Source organism: Sceloporus occidentalis, unplaced genomic scaffold, assembly GCF_023333645.1.
Source record: "Sceloporus occidentalis isolate IW3139 unplaced genomic scaffold, rSceOcc1.0.p SCAF_5, whole genome shotgun sequence".
Taxonomy (NCBI): Eukaryota; Metazoa; Chordata; class Lepidosauria; order Squamata; family Phrynosomatidae; genus Sceloporus; species Sceloporus occidentalis.
Genome location: NW_028316985.1, coordinates 45,551,035 through 45,568,197, shown reverse-complemented (window position 1 = coordinate 45,568,197; position 17,163 = coordinate 45,551,035). Strand labels below are relative to the sequence as shown.

General features: G+C 37.4%; 1 protein-coding gene across 1 annotated transcript in view; it reads right to left on the bottom strand.

The window, feature by feature from the left end:
• Positions 1 to 8,262: 8,262 nt before the first annotated feature.
• The window catches only part of LOC149312111 (decorin-like), a 44,981-nt gene continuing 36,080 nt past the window's right edge, over positions 8,263 to 17,163 (bottom strand). The window contains exons 4-8 of the mRNA XM_089523980.1: positions 14,991 to 15,204; positions 14,160 to 14,273; positions 12,227 to 12,320; positions 10,728 to 10,866; positions 8,263 to 9,465 (exon numbers count right to left, since the gene is read on the bottom strand). Of these exons, the coding sequence (XP_089380106.1) occupies positions 9,271 to 9,465; positions 10,728 to 10,866; positions 12,227 to 12,320; positions 14,160 to 14,273; positions 14,991 to 15,204 (756 nt within the window). The 3' untranslated portion in view covers positions 8,263 to 9,270. The remainder of the gene's footprint in view (positions 9,466 to 10,727; positions 10,867 to 12,226; positions 12,321 to 14,159; positions 14,274 to 14,990; positions 15,205 to 17,163) is intronic.

Here is a 17,163-nt window from a genome sequence, read left to right as displayed (position 1 = left end):
CAAAATGTTGGTGTTTGAATAGCAGCGGTGCCATTCCCCTTTAGGGTGCACTCTGCACCCCCTACACCCCCCCCCCAGTGATGCCACTGGTATAATTTATGCAATTATTATTTCATAGAATCATAGATTTGGAAGAGATACAAGGGCCATCAACTTCACTTCCTGCCAGTGTAGAAATTTACCTCAGAGAGGTGGGGATAACATTCTTGTTTAAAAATCTCCAAAAAGGAGTATCCACCACCTTCCAAGGTCATCATTTCCACCATCAAAGGAGATAATGGGGCACGTGTATGTCACGGTGCGGTGTGTGTGCATCATGGGCGCAAGAGAGATTATTCTTCTCCCTGCGTGCTTCCGCATAAGCTGGAAGCAGCGTCAAATGCATCCACGCATGGCACAGATGCACTGTATATAGAATAATTAACAATTTTGAAAAGCATTGTGGAACCACAGAATACATCCCACTCTTCCCAAAATCAGAAACAGAGTTCAGATTTGGAAGACAGAGGTCAAAAGCAGATCCGCTTTCTGCTCCATGGAAGAATCACATCAATCTACTCTCTGGTGTTATTTGAAAGGGGCAAAGAGAGTACTGAAAAGCGTGTTAAAGCAGGAAAAGGTAAAGAGATAAGCTCCATGTGTTCTGGGATGGTCAACTGTTTATTTGTTTAAAATGCCCAATGCATTTCAGCCTCAACGAGAAAAGGCCTTTTCCGGGTACCTTTTAATAATCAATGGCCCTGTGTGTTGAACAGAGTCCTCAGCTCCAGTGAATTCTACTGGAGGCTGAAGAAGGCCTTTTCTCATTGAGGCCGAAATATGCTGGGCTTTAAAGCAAATAAACAGTTGACCATCTAGGAGCACATGGAGCTTGTCTCCTTACAGTTTTTGCCATTCAAAAGGGGACAAAGCAAGTGTATCATTGTGTGAAAGATGTTCCATGTCCAAAACCTTACCAGACCCAGATCACATTCTTGTGATCTAACTACAGCTCATCTAAATTCATTTCTTCTCATTGCTTATCAAGTGAGAGAAAATGCCTTGTCTTAAAAGAGAGAGAGAGAGAGAGAGAGAGAGAGAGAGAGAGAGAGAGAGAGAGACATGTGAGCACCATTCTTCCCAGTTCCAACCTTCTGTACTGTGAACAGGAGCCTGACAGTACTTGCAACCAATGTTTTGCATGTGTCTAAAGTTTTGACACTGAAACTCACCAGCACCATCTGTATTCTATAGGATTGTTCAGTTTTTTTCCTTTTAACAGATGATAACCAGAGATGACTTTTAAGCTCCAGTATGTCAGCTTCTTATTGTCTTATTGCAAGATATCCACAGAAGAAAAAATAGATACATCTCAGGGTGCTCAAAAGCTGATTATTTCAGCAGTGACAAAAGGCTGTATATCTCAGCCTGTTTTTAATCTTATGGCCTTCTCCAGGGGCTCATCAGATTCAAAGTTCAGAATTTTTTTGACCAGTAACACTCAAACCATTTCCTGAACAAGTAAATTGATATTCCCCAGTTTCTGTTCCTCATATCGCAAGACCGAAGTGGGGAAAACAATCATTTTTATATCAAATTTATATACCAGTTGACTTTAAAAAAGGTTTATAGATGGGGATATTTGGTGATTTTGTGGTGCAGTTCTTACTTCAAAGGGTATACCAGTATATATATAAAGATGTGTAATTTAAGATAAAATATATCTAGAAATGCATAATTTGATATAATCTATATTATTTTCCAGGTAGGATTATGTGGGAGAGTTTGGTCTTTCAGGATACCTGGACCCCAATCATATAGGGCTTGAAATGTGTATTTTGTGATTTAAACAAAATGTGCCCCAAAAGACACATTCCCATTTCCACTTCCATGGAGATCTAAACACACAGGGAGATATGCCAATTAATGTGGAAATGAGAAAGGTTTGACATAGGAATGAATATACACTGAACTGACACAGACCAGAAACAGACTTATCCATCCTTATCTATTTATAGAGATGCAGGAAATGAAATAAATGATTTGAAAGTCATAGAACACAGGATATTCTAGCTTGGGCCAGGCTTTCATGCTGTTTCTAAAAGAAGTATTAGAGGGCAAGGAGGCAAGCAACAGTATCTGTCGCAATTGCATTACTCACTTGGACTTGGAAAGTCTCTTACTTAGGACTTTATCACACCAAACTGTGAAGCTGCTACAACTGTGTTAGTGTAGAAAATGCAAACATACCAATTTGGGGACAGCCATTTTTGTACAGCTCTTCAAAAGTGCCATGGTGCTGTTATAGTCCTGGGCCCTGATTTCTGGCAGAGTAGCCATAACATTAAACGTTTAGTGGCAGATGGCTTGAAACTATCTTTTAAAAACACTAAAGTTCTTATTATGTCTTGTCACAGTGTGAACCATTTGGATGTTAAAAATGTATACTAATGATATTTAACTTGTTCTCATGTATTAAATACTGAAGAATGAAATCATCTCACAATATATTTATTTTACTCCCTTTCCCGCAGTTTGGAACTCATGGCAGGTTACAAAAAAAAAAAAATGTGAGAGGCAAATTAATTTTAGAAGAGAGTTAAGTATAAAATGTTATATTGATGTATCTTATAATGTATCAGTATAATTAGAAATCATTGTAGACAGAGTACATGTAATACAAGAACAGTTAGGCAGGTAGTCAATGGACGTGAAATATTTGTTTTGTAGGTGAATGATTATGTTTTGTTAATTGTTTTAGGTTGTATCATATATTGCTTTGCCATTTTTTTGTTTTTTTAATGTTGTTACTTGTTTAACTATTGTTAATTATTTCCTGTTTATTTTTAATATATTGATTGAATGTTGGTTTTAAATATTTGTTATTGACATAAACTACAGTGGACCCTTCCAAGATCGCCCATGGATAACAAAATCCGTGTATGCTCAAGTCCCATTAAATACAATGGCAGAGCAAAATGGTGTCCCTTATTAAAAATGGAAAATCAAGGTTTGATATTTGAAATTTATACTTTTTTTGAATATTTTCAAACTGTGGATGCTTGAATCGGTGTTTTAAAAATCCGTGTATAAGAAGAGCCGACTGTATAACATAAAATAAAAAAATCACAAAATATAAAAGCTAAAAAGTGATTCCAGCTCCATGTTATTAGGATGAAGCCGATTATCTGGACCCATTTCAAAGGGGCTTCAGGGTGGGATATGGAGTTGAGACTGCCATGGTCGCTTTAGTTGATGATCTCCATCTGGGCATTGACAGGGGAAGTGTGACCCTGTTGGAGCTCTTGGACATCTCAGTGGCATTCAATACCATAGACCACGTTATCCTTCTGGAACGCCTGAGAGAGTTAGGTATTGGAGGCACTACAGTTCAGTGGCTTCATTCCTACCACTCGGGTAGATTCCAGATGGTGAAGCTGGGGGACAGCTGCTCTTCTGAAAGAGAGCTGAATCTGGCATCCCTCAGGGTGCCATTCTGTCACATTTATATGAAGCCGTTGGGTGAGATCATCCGGAGACATGGGGTGCAGTGTTATCAGTACGCTGATGACACCCAAATCTATTTCTCTATGAAGATTTTCAGACCTGGCTGAAATGTTCCTGAAAGGAGCCAGAAACATCTTTAAATGGGCCAGGAGGAGGCAGTGTTTGAAAGCCTGAAGCGCTTCCCCCATCGCCATGGAAACGCTTTTCCCTGCTAGCGCTTCTGAATCATTCCAGGGGAGTGAGTTTTCTATAGACGCAGCTTTTGTGTCTATAGAAAACTCACTCCCCTGGGACGATTCAGGCACGCTAAGAGGGAGAAACGTTTCCATGGCAATGGGAGAAGCAATTCAGGATTCAAACACTGCCTCCTCCTGGCCCTTTTAAAGACGTTCCTGGCTCCTTTCAGGAACGTTTCAGCCAGGTCTGAAACTCTTCTATGTCTTCGACTGCTGCAGTGACTAAAGATGGCATCCCTCCTCTGAATGCCTGTCTTAATGCGGTAATGGACTGGATGAGGGACAACAAACTCAAATTGAATCCAGATAAAACAGAGGTACTCGCAATAGGTACCCCTAGTCTGGGGACGGAGATTTGCCAACCAGTCCTGGACATGGTCATTATGGGTAAATATTCTGACCAGCTTCAGGGTGCAATACAAGGTATTGGTTATCATCTTTAAAGCCCTACATGCTCGGGCCCAAGTTACTTGCGGGAACGCCTCTCCCTACACAATCCGCCCCACACACTCAGAACATCTGGGAAGTATTTATTGGAATATCATAATACTAGGTTAATGACAACTTCCCATAGGGCATTCACTGCCGTGGCTCCTAAATTGTGGACTGACCTACTGGAAGAGTTCCATCTTATTACCACCTTAGATGACTTTAAGAAGGCACTTAAGACAGATCTCTTCCAGCGGGCTTATCTACCGAATTCTATATAAGAGATCATGACAAAATGCTCCACTCCAGACTACGATTGTTTGATTATCCAATGACTTTGCCATTTTATAGAACTAATAGGAATGTTTGTATTTTAGTATTAGTATTTTATTGATTATATTTTATATTTGTGTTGTATTATTTTACTGATATAATCCCACCTCGATCCATGAGAGAGGCAGGAAATATAAATAAAAAACTATTATTATTATTATTATTATTATTATTATTATTATTATTAAACAAATAGAAAATCCAGCACACTGTACAAAGTGCATCGCACCTAAACCATCAGTTCTCAAAGCTCTACCATTACAGAAAACTGTTTATAGAAAGAAAGTAAGGAGAGTTCCAGTGTAACCTCTTTGGGAAGGGAGTCTTCTGGGCTAGGGAGGTCTTAACTGAAGCAGATGCTGGAACATTGAGACTGTCACCAAGAGCCAGGTCTTGCTAAGCCTGGCCGCTGGGTCCAGGATTAACTTACCAGAAATAACTGCAGACACCAGAGTCATCTAGCCAGATCCATATACCCATTCTGGAAGTGACTTCCCCTTCACTTCTGTCCAGCTGCAAGCCAGCCAACCTCAAATCTAGCAGCTACTGGAGTCTGGCCACAGTATCACCCTGCTCTTGATACATGCCCAAACTCAGGGGGAATTGAAGGGAACAAACTCCATGGCCTATGTGAAACTGCCAAAGGTTAATAAAAATGTGGTAATAGCTATATGGTGACATAATTTTATTATGTCAGCTAGCGCGGCAGAATGAACCTCTCCCTAGCAGGATTTGGAAAGAGAATAACAGAATAACTTAATACCAGCTTTGGGTATAAATGTCTCCATATGCACCATAAACTACAACTCCGAGCATTCTTAGTTTTGTGTGTAAACTTTGTGTGTGTGTGTGTGTTTTAAATAAAAAATTAACATCATTTAGATAACAAGCACTCCTGACCATCACATTTACCGGAGCAACCAGTCTAGGAGCATCCCCAGACTACGAACACAGTCTTTTGAGGAGAGTGTGACCCCATCTAGGACTGGTGGTTGTATCCCAATACCTGGGATAGGGGCCCCTATTGTGAGTACCTCCATTTTGTCTGGATTCAGTTTTAGTCTGTTTTTCCTCATCCAGCCCATTACTGCTTTAAGACATTCATAGACAGGAGAGACGCTATCTGTAGTCAAAGCTGCAGACCGAGACTTGGAGAAGTATAGCTGGGTGTCATCAGCATACTGATAACACTCCGCCCCATGTCTCCGGATGATCTCTCCCAGCAGCTCTATATATATATATATATATATATATATATATATTGAATAGCATTGGAGACGCCAAGGATGGTGCTTTGAGGGAAACCACAATTAAGCTCTTTTTTGCAGAGTGACTGTCCCTGAGCATCACCCTCTGGAACCTACCTGAGAGAAAGGAACAGAACCATTGCAATGCATTGCCCCCAATTCCTAGCTCTCTTAGATGTTCCAGCAAGATATAAATATAATAATAAAATCTTTATTTCTATACCGCTTTTCCTGGGATCAAAGCGGTTTACAAATTCAAAGCATCTATACAGCACAGGGTTTACAATATAATATAAAATATTTTACAATACAATATAAAATACAATCAGAAGTACATTAGGTTAAAACATCATATAGATATTGTGATTGATCATGTCAAAAGCCAATGAGAGGTCTAACAGCACCAACGGGGTTACACTTCCCCTGTCGATGCCTAGATGAAGGTCATCAGCTAAGGCAAACAGGGCAGTCTCATGTACGTGCGTGCATGTGCACTATAATGAGCCAAAGGGGGCTGGTTATTAGCCACTCAGCAAATTCTAACAGAGGAGCCTGGGTTAGGGAGGTCTTACCTGATGCAGATGCTGGAACATGGAGACTGTCACCAAGAGCCAGGTCTTGCTAAACCTGGCGGCTGGGTCCAGGAGAAACTTATCATAAATAATTGCAGATACCAGAATCATCTAGCCGGATCCATAGACCCAATCTGGAAGTGACTTCCCCTCCCCCTCTATTTAGTTGCAAGCCAGCCAACCTCAAATCTAGCAGCTACTGGAGTCTGGCCACCGTATCACCCTGCTCTTGATACATGCCCAAACTCAGGGGGAATTGAAGGGAACAAACTCCATGGCCTATGTGAAACTGCCAAAGGTTAATAAAAATGTGGTAACAGCCACATGGTGACATAATTTTGTTATGTCAGCTAGCACAGCAGAATGCACCTCCCCCTATCAGGACTTGGAAAGAGAATAACAAAATAACTTAATAGCAGCTTTGGTTATAAATGTCTCCATATGCATCATAAACTACAACTCTGAACCTTCTTAGTTTTGTGTGTAAACTTTGTTTTTTTTAAAAAAATAAAAATTAAAAATTAACATCATTTAGGCAAGTTTTGTTTGCTTGTTTTTGTTCTTTCCATTTTTGTCATGTTTTCCCCAAAACTCAAGTTCTGGCTGTCTTTCTTGAAGAAGACATTAATTCATACACCCTTTTAAAATGAAGTTGGTGTGTTTAACACGTTAGTTAATGTCAGAGCTCCAGGGACAGACCTTATAGTTAGAAGGTAGAAACTTTTCATTTCTATTTTTAAATGTTATGACCTGTACACAATTTAGTTATTGTTATCAATGAACTGTTGTAGGTTGCTGCACCATAAAATCATCCCATCCACCCACTCACCCATCTCTTTCCTATTTTCCATGGCCTGCTCTTGAAGACCTCCTCTAAAACATCACTTCTTCTTGCCTATTCCACTAGTTCTCCTGACTACCCTGATTCCCTACTACATATATTCCATTGATATTTTGAATAGCAAAACTCTGGGCTAAGTGGGACCAATATGAATGGAACATCAATCTTAAATTTTTAATTAAAAACAACAGCTGTTAGTAGAAATTATATATGCACATTCACCTTCTCTAATGGGTCAAACTGCATTCTGGAGCAGAAGTCTTCATTGACTTTTTTAAAAAAATGTAAAAAGGAGAGGTTTATTCCTTCCAATTTACTCATTACTTTAGGACAGATCCAAATGCCTCCACAGATTTTTTTTTCTTAAAAAAACCTACCCAAATACAAAGAAACAGGAGATTGTTGTCCCTTGTTGTCTCAAGTCTCATTGGTAATCTCTGTCCAAAATATAGAGTCTGGACTCCTGTATAATCTATCTCTTTTTAATTGATTCTTTCAATTAATTTGATAGGGTTTGGAAGAACAGTATTAGTACTGGATTTAGCTTTTTCTTAAATGATATAATATTCATTGTGAATATGTTCAGCTTTCTCTTTAGATTCTCATGATTTTACAGGTGGATCACGAGTGAAATGATATAATGTCACATCCTTTAATTTACATACATCATCAGCTCATGGTATATAATACTGAGATGTTCATTGATGGTCTGAGTTGAAGATAAAGAAAATGATTTACAAAAATGTGAAGGTTTCCATGTGACCAGGCTGTAATTTATGTGATAAAAATCAAATAACCTAAAGCTTATAATGTTCCACATGAAAATAAATGTTGTTCTTCACCAATTATGTTCTTATATTCTATTAACATGATTGTTAAGCATATTGTTTCCTTTTCATGAGATTTTATATTTTAAAAAATTATTGCCTCATGGAATGTGCTATAGATAACAGGTTGTATCCAAGCTACGGTAGAAATAATTTACACCACTGGTACTAGAGGAGTGAAAAACTAATTAACCTAGTGCAAATCTAGTTCAATGTGTGTTAGGTTTCTAGAACTATGGTGGCATTGTTACAGATGGCACAGCATATAAAACATACACCAAGATACTGGAGTTTGCCAGTACTGTTTAATATAAAAACATACATACATTGAAAATACTGTATTTTTGGACAATTAAGAGGTATCCAAACTTTTTTTTAAATGTGACATGTGGAAAATATATTGTTAAATTTGAAGACATTGATCCCCAAAATGTACAGCCTTCTGTTAATATGCTTGCCACTAAAGCCAGTTATAGAGATGCATATGGAAGATTTACTTTCAACATGGCTTTTTAAAGGAAGAAGACTTCCAAATATGATTTGCTATTTCTAGCCAGCTGATGTTCTCTTCTTCCCAGATGTAATTCTAAACATAGATAAACTAATAACTTGTGTATCTCTCTATATTATCAGGTGACCAGGGATAGAGAAATTGCTTCTCCAGCAATTATCCGTTGTAATTCAGAAAAGACAATATCCAGGGATATGATAATAATGTAATATTAACCTAAATCTTTCACAGAATTGTCTAGGATGAATTAAAAGGATTTATAAAAGAAGATAATATTTGAACCAAAATACTAACAAAAGCAACATTTTTATATTGCTTATGCTAAACATAAGACAGATTCTTGCATACATGGCATTAAACATGGAACAGGTAATAGATCAATAGGGCTTAAGGCTTCAATTGATTATTTTCCTTAAAAATAATAAAAGTATACATACATTAATTTTTTCATCTGATCCCCTCCAAGTAATTTCTTTGTGCTGCTGTAAAGAACACCATCTATATAATTTCTGATTATGAAAAGCTTGACGAATATTTACCCCAAATCTCATGTATAGTGGAATATTGAAACCTATTTAGCTCAGCTAATTGCGAGATACCACAGAAATATACCATATGCTGGCAATAAAATAGAAACAAATTAAATGCTGCAATAAGTCTTGGAATGATTTTTTAGGCTGTTTACATACATAATAATATCCACTCTGCAGTTAAGTCTCCAGTATTGGTCTTTAATGGAATAATTTTAACAGGCAACATGTTTTTGTAGCAGAAATCTATTTGTTCATCTATTTGTAATTTCCAAGCTGTATTACAGATCGTTCATAGATACATCGGAAAGAGGATGGCTGAATTTCCCAATATTGCACAGGGTTACTGAACAGACTCACTCCCGAATAAGAAGCTTTCTTGGTGTTGTATCCAGGAGGACAAAAATCATTAGGGCCAACAGCAGCAATTTTGTTGTTGTGCAAGTAGACCACCTGAAATTTACAAATATAGCAGAAATGAAACAATCAAGCTATTTTGCTGTAATAGACAAGGGGATTTGTAGTTATGTGGCAAATAGATGTACCAGATGAACAATCCAAACTTCACACCCACTAAAATGGAAGGGTAGTGGGCTGAATTAGCCCTCCAGCAGACCTACCCTAACACACTTCTAACCCCATTCCCCAGAAAAGCATTAATGAAGATTTTCACATGACAATAAATGATTACAAAACAATTTCAAAACAGTTGAATTGCTGAATTCTGATATATCGTTTTAAGAATACTAACAGCCTCATGTGAAAATCTTTTGAAATCATCTATCTGTTATGACGATTCCACTACACTTTGGGACGATAAAGGAATGATATAACGATGTCATGTGAAAATCTTCATAGTCTCATTGAGGAGAATGGGGCAGGACCATCTATGCATGCTCCAATCTGTGGATGGAAAGCCCGTGGATGGAAAGGGCCAACTGTACATACTAAGTGTTCAGCTTTTGCCCCTTCTATCCTTTTCCTCCCCTTTAATAGTGGAAGAATGAAAGGAGATGAAGTCCCACATGTTGTGCCATGGTCAAAAACCTTTATTTCTTAAAGCCCCAATGTGAAGGCCAATGGATGATAAGGCTGAAACATGTTGGGCTTTTACGAAATAAAAGTTTTTTATCATTACGCAGCATGTGGCACTTTGTGTCCTTTCATTCTTCCACTATGAAAACTTACTTTCCATTTTTTTCCTCTCCCTTAATAGGCAATTTTTTATCCCTCAAAGTACAATTATGTAGCATAATGAAAAGAGAATTTATTCAACATGAATACAAATCAAAGCTATGGAATTTATACAGATACAGTTGAGCCAGTATGCTGTAGCGATTTCTGTGCTGGACTAGGAATTGGATAGGAATCCTCACTCTGCCATGGAAACCCACAGGGTGACCTTGGACAAGTCACACTCTCTCAGGCTCAGAGGAAGGGAATGGCAAACCTCCTCAGAAGAAAACTGGCTGAAACAAACAAACGAACACCCCACTCATGATAGGTTGGTGTTATGGTTACCATAAAAAAGGGATTTAAGGGAAAACAACAAGAAGATACAGTGCACGGAGGGGGGGGGGAATCCACAATTTAGTGCCTCTTAGTTTTTCCTCAATTGATAGATAGGTATAATTACCATTACCAATAGTTTATATTGTCTGAGGCTTAAACATGCCTAATTTATTTTACATCTATGTCCCTGTGGCATACTTTACCTGTATGTATTTGTGCTCTCCCAGTCCAGGAGGTACTTTAGAAAGTTCATTGTTGTTTAAATGGAGTTCTCGCAAATGTGGCACATTGGCTAAAGACCCATTATCCACATTACCAATGTTATTGAAGCTGAGGCCGAGCCTACAAGGAGAAAAATAATTTTATTAGCTGCAGTGATATAACTTTTCCCTCAGAGAATAGTTTGCTTTTCTATTGGTAAATTCAGTTTGAACAACTTCTAATTTAATCTGATTCTACTCTAATTTTTCTTCGAGTCATTCTATGTATTCTTTAGCAGTGTCACATGATGTAACTGTGTATTTTATTCACAGTTCCATGACAGTCCTTCTATTGTATGTTGTTTGAGGGATTATGTCCCCAAAGGTACATTTTCTAAGCTTTGCACTGCATTTACATAATCTTATTATATAAAAACAATTTCACATTATATGTTATCAGTAATTCTGTAGCCAAGCCATCAGATTAGTGACTAGGTAATGTAAGAATCTGAACCTGTCAGATTTATGTAATACCAGTAGCACCCAATTAAACTGTGTGAATTTGAATCCATCTATCATCTATTCTCACTCTATTGGCTACACTATACTTACATCACTCAAGATTGGTCCCCAAAATTGAGCCAACATATAGTTAAATAGCTTTCTCCATACAGATCCTATTTACACCATTATATAATAATGATTTGTTTTACTTTTAATTGCTTTTGGCTGTTACTGTTTAAATGATTTGTTCTAGTACCATATTATATTTAAAATTAGACAGTAGTATCGGGTAAGATTTTAATATCTGTACTTTGTACTGCAGCTAGAGGGACCTATTCAACCAGAATACTAATATAAGACGGGGAGGAGGTTGCTTTCCAGTATTTGTGAAACTAGAAAAACTCAGTAGGAGCAATGAAATGTGTGTGCCTCATTTCTTTCCTGTGCATTTATACAACTCTAATAAATATATATCGAGTCTCAACCTAGTCCTTACTGAGCAATTGCAGAAAAACCTAAATACAGTCAGCCCTCCATACCCATGGATTCAAGCATCCACAGCTTGAAAATATGTAAAAGATATATAAATTCCAAAAGGAAACCTTGATTATGCCATTTTATGTAAGGGACACCATTTTTCTACATCACTGTATTTTATGGGACTTGAGCATCCACAGATTTTGGTATCCACACGTAGTCCTGGAACTACACCGCAGTGGATATCAAGGACCCACTGTAAAAAGATGTTCTTTCTTAATTTAATATATTTTACTTGGCAATGAAAACATACAGCTTATAAAGCTAGAAAAGTAGTTAATTTGTTTTCTGCTTTCTTCAGGATGGTAGGTACTGTTAGTTTTCAGCATTTCCCCACCAAATTAACTCTGAAATTGACTCAAAGATCCTGAAATTCATTATAGGATAAGCTGTGCCTACAGAGGATGTTGTTGGCTACCAACTGTATACAATACTGGGAATTTGTGTAAAAGCACAATTACTTAGCCAAATTGGGGAGTCCATTTAGACTATCTGCATCCACTTTGTTTATTTTGTTGCCATCAAGATGAAGTTCTGTCAGAGATGAAGGCAGACCTGCAATAAAAGTTGCCTCATGTTATCTGTAATTTTTAGTACAATGAAAAGTAGATGGAAATATTTCACAATATTTGAAAAATGGTGTTAAAAGTGTTTCTTGAGCATTGAAAAACCCTGATGAGAAGAATCCTGAACTGATGGGAATAAATCTTGATGTGAAAGATTTGTAGACTGTTGAAGATCTACACAGTTCAGGACTTATTCTGTATAAAAATTGGCTTTTTGCATGGGAAATAGCATTTACCTGGGTACAAAACATATTTTAACCTTCCCTCTTTATTCTTATCAAAACACAGTCATGTGAAAAGCATTTCAGATAAAACCAAGTGGTCATTTTCTACTAAAAACATAGAGGGATAGTACATTCGGAGCCCTGGTGGCGCAGTGGTTAAATGCCTGTACTGCAGCCACTCACTCAAAACCACAAGGTTGCGAGTTCAATACCAGTGAAAGGGCTTAAGCTTGACTCAGGCTTGCATCCTTCCGAGGTGGCTAAAATGAATACCTAGATTGTTGGGGGCAATTAGTTGTAAACCGCTTAGATACTGTTAGTTCTGTATGAAGCAGTTATAAATGAAGCTGTGTATTTGGAAGGATGAGATTATGTCCTCTAATTGTTCAGTTTTTGGGTCATTCCTGTACTCCTGAAAAACAAGTAAGGTATAATTTAGGCAACATATGTGTGAAACTGCCTTAAACCGAGTCAAATGGTCTTATACCTGTCCTGCCTTATGCCGAGTCTGCATATGTCATTGCATCCATCTGGTAGCCATTCATAAATTTCATAAGAACCCAGGTAAAATTCAGAAAATTAGATCAGATGAAAGGATTATTTCGCTCAGCATCATGTTCCTCATGGAAACCAACAAGATGCTTGTGAGAAATCCATAAAATGGACAAATGTAGTAACATCACCCAATATTTGAATCTCAGTTGAGTTCCCAGCATCCTGGCAGTAGCATATACCCATCATGGTACGTTGCCAGTTTCTGCTAGACTTATCCTTTAAGAATATATTGTATCCTGATGTCTCAATACCAATCCCTACTTTTGACAATTAGGAAATGCTGGGGAATGAATTTGGAATCTTCTACCTGTCCCCTAGCTCATGAACTGTCATTCCTGCAGTGGGAATATTTTTGTAAATGATTTCTGAAAAGACGCAAACAATTTATTTTATTTTATTTTTAAAAAATATTTTTAAAAATTATTTTATTTTTAGGTTTTAATTAATTCTTTTTGTGAGCCATCTTAGATCTCACTCCAGGAGTAAAGTGGCATTTAAAGTTAAATTAATAAAAAAACATTTACCAAAAAGTTATCTCCCTTTATTAATTTCAACATTGTATAGAAAACAACATATAACATTCAAGTTCTTATTTAGTGGCAAAATGTATGCAATTGTGATGGTTGAAGTATATATGGACTAAGGGCATGCATACTGCAAAGCCTCTTGGAAAATGCAATATGCACAAAGGCACATTGCATTTAATCCTCCATTTCAAGTTAGGTCAACCCATTTTGGGGGCAAGGGGACAAGGTTAACTGTACAGTAACTCCTATGCAGCTCCTTTTGCTCCAGAGAAGTGAGTGATAACAATTGCTGTATATGTGGATGAAAGTAATGGTGAAAAACAGAGCTTGAAAAAGTTTTAAAATTCTTTTTTGAATGATAGATCCGAAAATACTCTAACCAGAGTGGATTCAAGAAGTCCTAGTACAAATAAATAAACAAATAAAGTTTCAAGATCTTGTGTGCTCTTGAGTCCTGTTATGTACATATGTTTGGGGAAATGACAACAAAATTGGTGAAAGTATCAAAAACAGTGTCCTTACCTTTGGGCATATTAGTTATATTAGTATCTGAAATACGAATGTAGGAGAGTCTCTTCATCCCCTGAAAGGCTCCATTTTCTATACCTGCACTTTTTAATGGGTTGGTACCTAGTTCTAAAAATAAAAAATAAATAAAAAGAAGCATGAGTTGTATAGTCAGTAATTTTTAACAACAGACTTGTATCTCTCCTGTACCAAAATCTGTCTAATTATATTGTTTTCCTTGGGCTATGCTTTGCAAAGATTTACAATTTTATAACAAGAACAATTCTTGTTGTGGTATCTCGGTGTAGATTATTTATTACAAATAATTGTTAAGAATCAGAAATATTTAGTCAATATAAATCTTTTGGAGGTTTCTTTTGCTTACTTTTATTCTTGGTTTCATTATATGTTTTCTTTTTCATTTTTAAAAAGTGAAGCTAAAGTTTCTATTGAGACGTGAATACCGTGGACTTAAAATTTATTTATTCCATTTCTTGCTTTAAATATGTTCTCATTTCTCTCACCCTACAATCATCAACAACTGCTAAGAGGAAAAAAAAGGTCATACTATCAGATATGGGTATAGTTGACCATATAAAATGCCATCAGTTTCCATGTATGTGTACTTTAGTACTTTACTGACCTCTGCATGAACCATGACACATGCAATTACATTTCCTCTCATATTTACATTGAGCCACACATCCTTGCACTATCCCTTGGGAGTGTTTACATCAGCTGTCCAGTTAAGATGTTCTTCCATCATCTGGACTTTGTCAAATTATACTGAGAATTTGAATCTACTATTGTCTTTTATGTAATTTCTGTGTACTCAGTGACACATACCTACAACAATCACATTATTTAGTCCACTGAAGACAGCTTTCCTTAGTTTGGTGATTTCATTTTCATGTGCCCGCAGCTCCTGCAAACTTTTGGGCATGTTTTCTGGAAGTTCCTTCAAGTTGTTTTTGGAAAGGTAAAGCCTCTCCAGTTTCTTGAGTGGAGCAAAAGCACCAGGGCTTATTTTGCTGATTTTGTTGTTAACAAGGATCAATGCCTGTAAAACAGAAAACAGTAAAATTTGAATTTTGTGTCAATGTCATATGAATGTGTGACAAAACAACCTCACGAAAATTTTGCATACAGTAAGACCTGAGCTGTGAAGATTCTTATCAGTCCAGGAGACTTCTCATCAGGGTTTTTTGACACTTGGGGGCTGAGCAGATGGACCGGGATAAAATGGCCTCAGTCCATGCTATTCTGGCCACAATGTTCACCCGAGTTAGTCCCCAAATTGGTGCAGGGATGGGCTGGTGTTTACACACATATTCCAGCATCAACCTGTGTACCTCCATCAACTACAGAACTTGTGATGAGAAGACAAAAGGGAACATTTAAAAATCATGCATAACACTTGGAATCTGTAATTAGATGTGGGTTGCTTCAGAGTAATTTTAATGGTCCATCCTGTTCTCTTCTGGCAGTTGAAGGAAGGAGAAAAGTTGTGGCTAGTAGTAGTTTACAGCAGTGGTCATTTATCAAGCAGAATGAGTCATTTTATCCACCATTGTGGGGTGAGGCATCCCCCACTCCATAGGGTACCACTGTGAAGTAGGGAAGCAACATCACTGATACAGGAAGAGATCGTGGGAAAATAACACATAAATATCAAAGGCAGATTTTAAAAGAGGCTTTATCATATAGCAACTGTCCAATTCTGCACTAGGAGAGATACCCAGCTAATTAATTTAACACAGGAATTAATCATTCCATTTCTTTCCCCCACCTCCATCTCTCTCCCTGCTTCCACCCCAGCACATGCAATGTTGGTGTCAAGGTTTCATAATTATAACTAACATAACATATAGTCAGCCCCCCATACCCATGGATACTGCATTCAGGGATGCAATAATCCACGGCTTGAAATTTTTTAAAAGAAAAATCCAAAAAGCAAACCTTGATTTTGCCATTTTATATATAGGACACCATTTTACTGTGCCACTGCGTTGGGACTTGAGCAGCCAAAGATTTTGGTATCCACAGGGGCCCTGGAACAAAATCCCAGTTGATACAAAGGGCCCACTGTAGCATATACATTGCATTTATGTCACACAAAACAGGATGGTGAATGAAAAAGACATTAACAATCAAAATAGAGTAATATATTTATAGAAACATTAAAAAATTGATTAGGAAATTAAGAGTCTGAATTCTTAGAACTCTTACTCAAAATTATCATTACAAAATTTGAAGTGAGAGGGAGAAACAGTAAAATCTAAAAATTGTCCTGGACACCTGATATTCTCTGTTGTTGGATTGAAATTTCAGAATTGAGGCTGGAAGGCTAAAGATTCAGTTTAAGGTACTGGGGTGGATGCAAGGTTATATTGAAGAGATACTGAATAAATTATCTTTATCCATTTTACAGACAAAGAGGTATAAGCATTAAGTGAACTCCTTTGTTGACTTAGCCTTTTACAGACTGCCAAAATAAAGCTGCTTCGGGACTCTTTGGAGGTATGCTATTTAAATGATGCATGGGTCCTAAGAATCCGGAAACTGCACCAAAGCTGCACTCCAGTGCTTAGGAATGGAGTGTGGCTTTGGCGCGACCTCCGGACTCTTAGGACCCATGCATAATTTAAATAGCATACCTCCAAAGAGACCCGAAGCCACTTTATTTTGGCAGTCTGTAACAGGCCATAGAGTAGAAGCCCCAAGTAACATGGCAATCTCCATGGAAAACTGGAGACTAAATTTAGATGGTGCAAGGCTGACCAGGACTTGGATTCAGATCTATTGGCCAAATCTCTAGCCTCTGGCCACCTAACTGTACCAGCGGTCAAGAGAGCTTACTATTTTCCTTCTTTCTCCCTGTCTCCCTCTACTGATCAAATATTATGATTAAATACATTTCTGTTTGAAATGTGCCTCAAGATGTTTGGACAGCAATACTTTTTCAGGGTTAAAATTCCCTTATTTATTATTTCAGCCAGAAGAGCACAGCTGTAGAGCA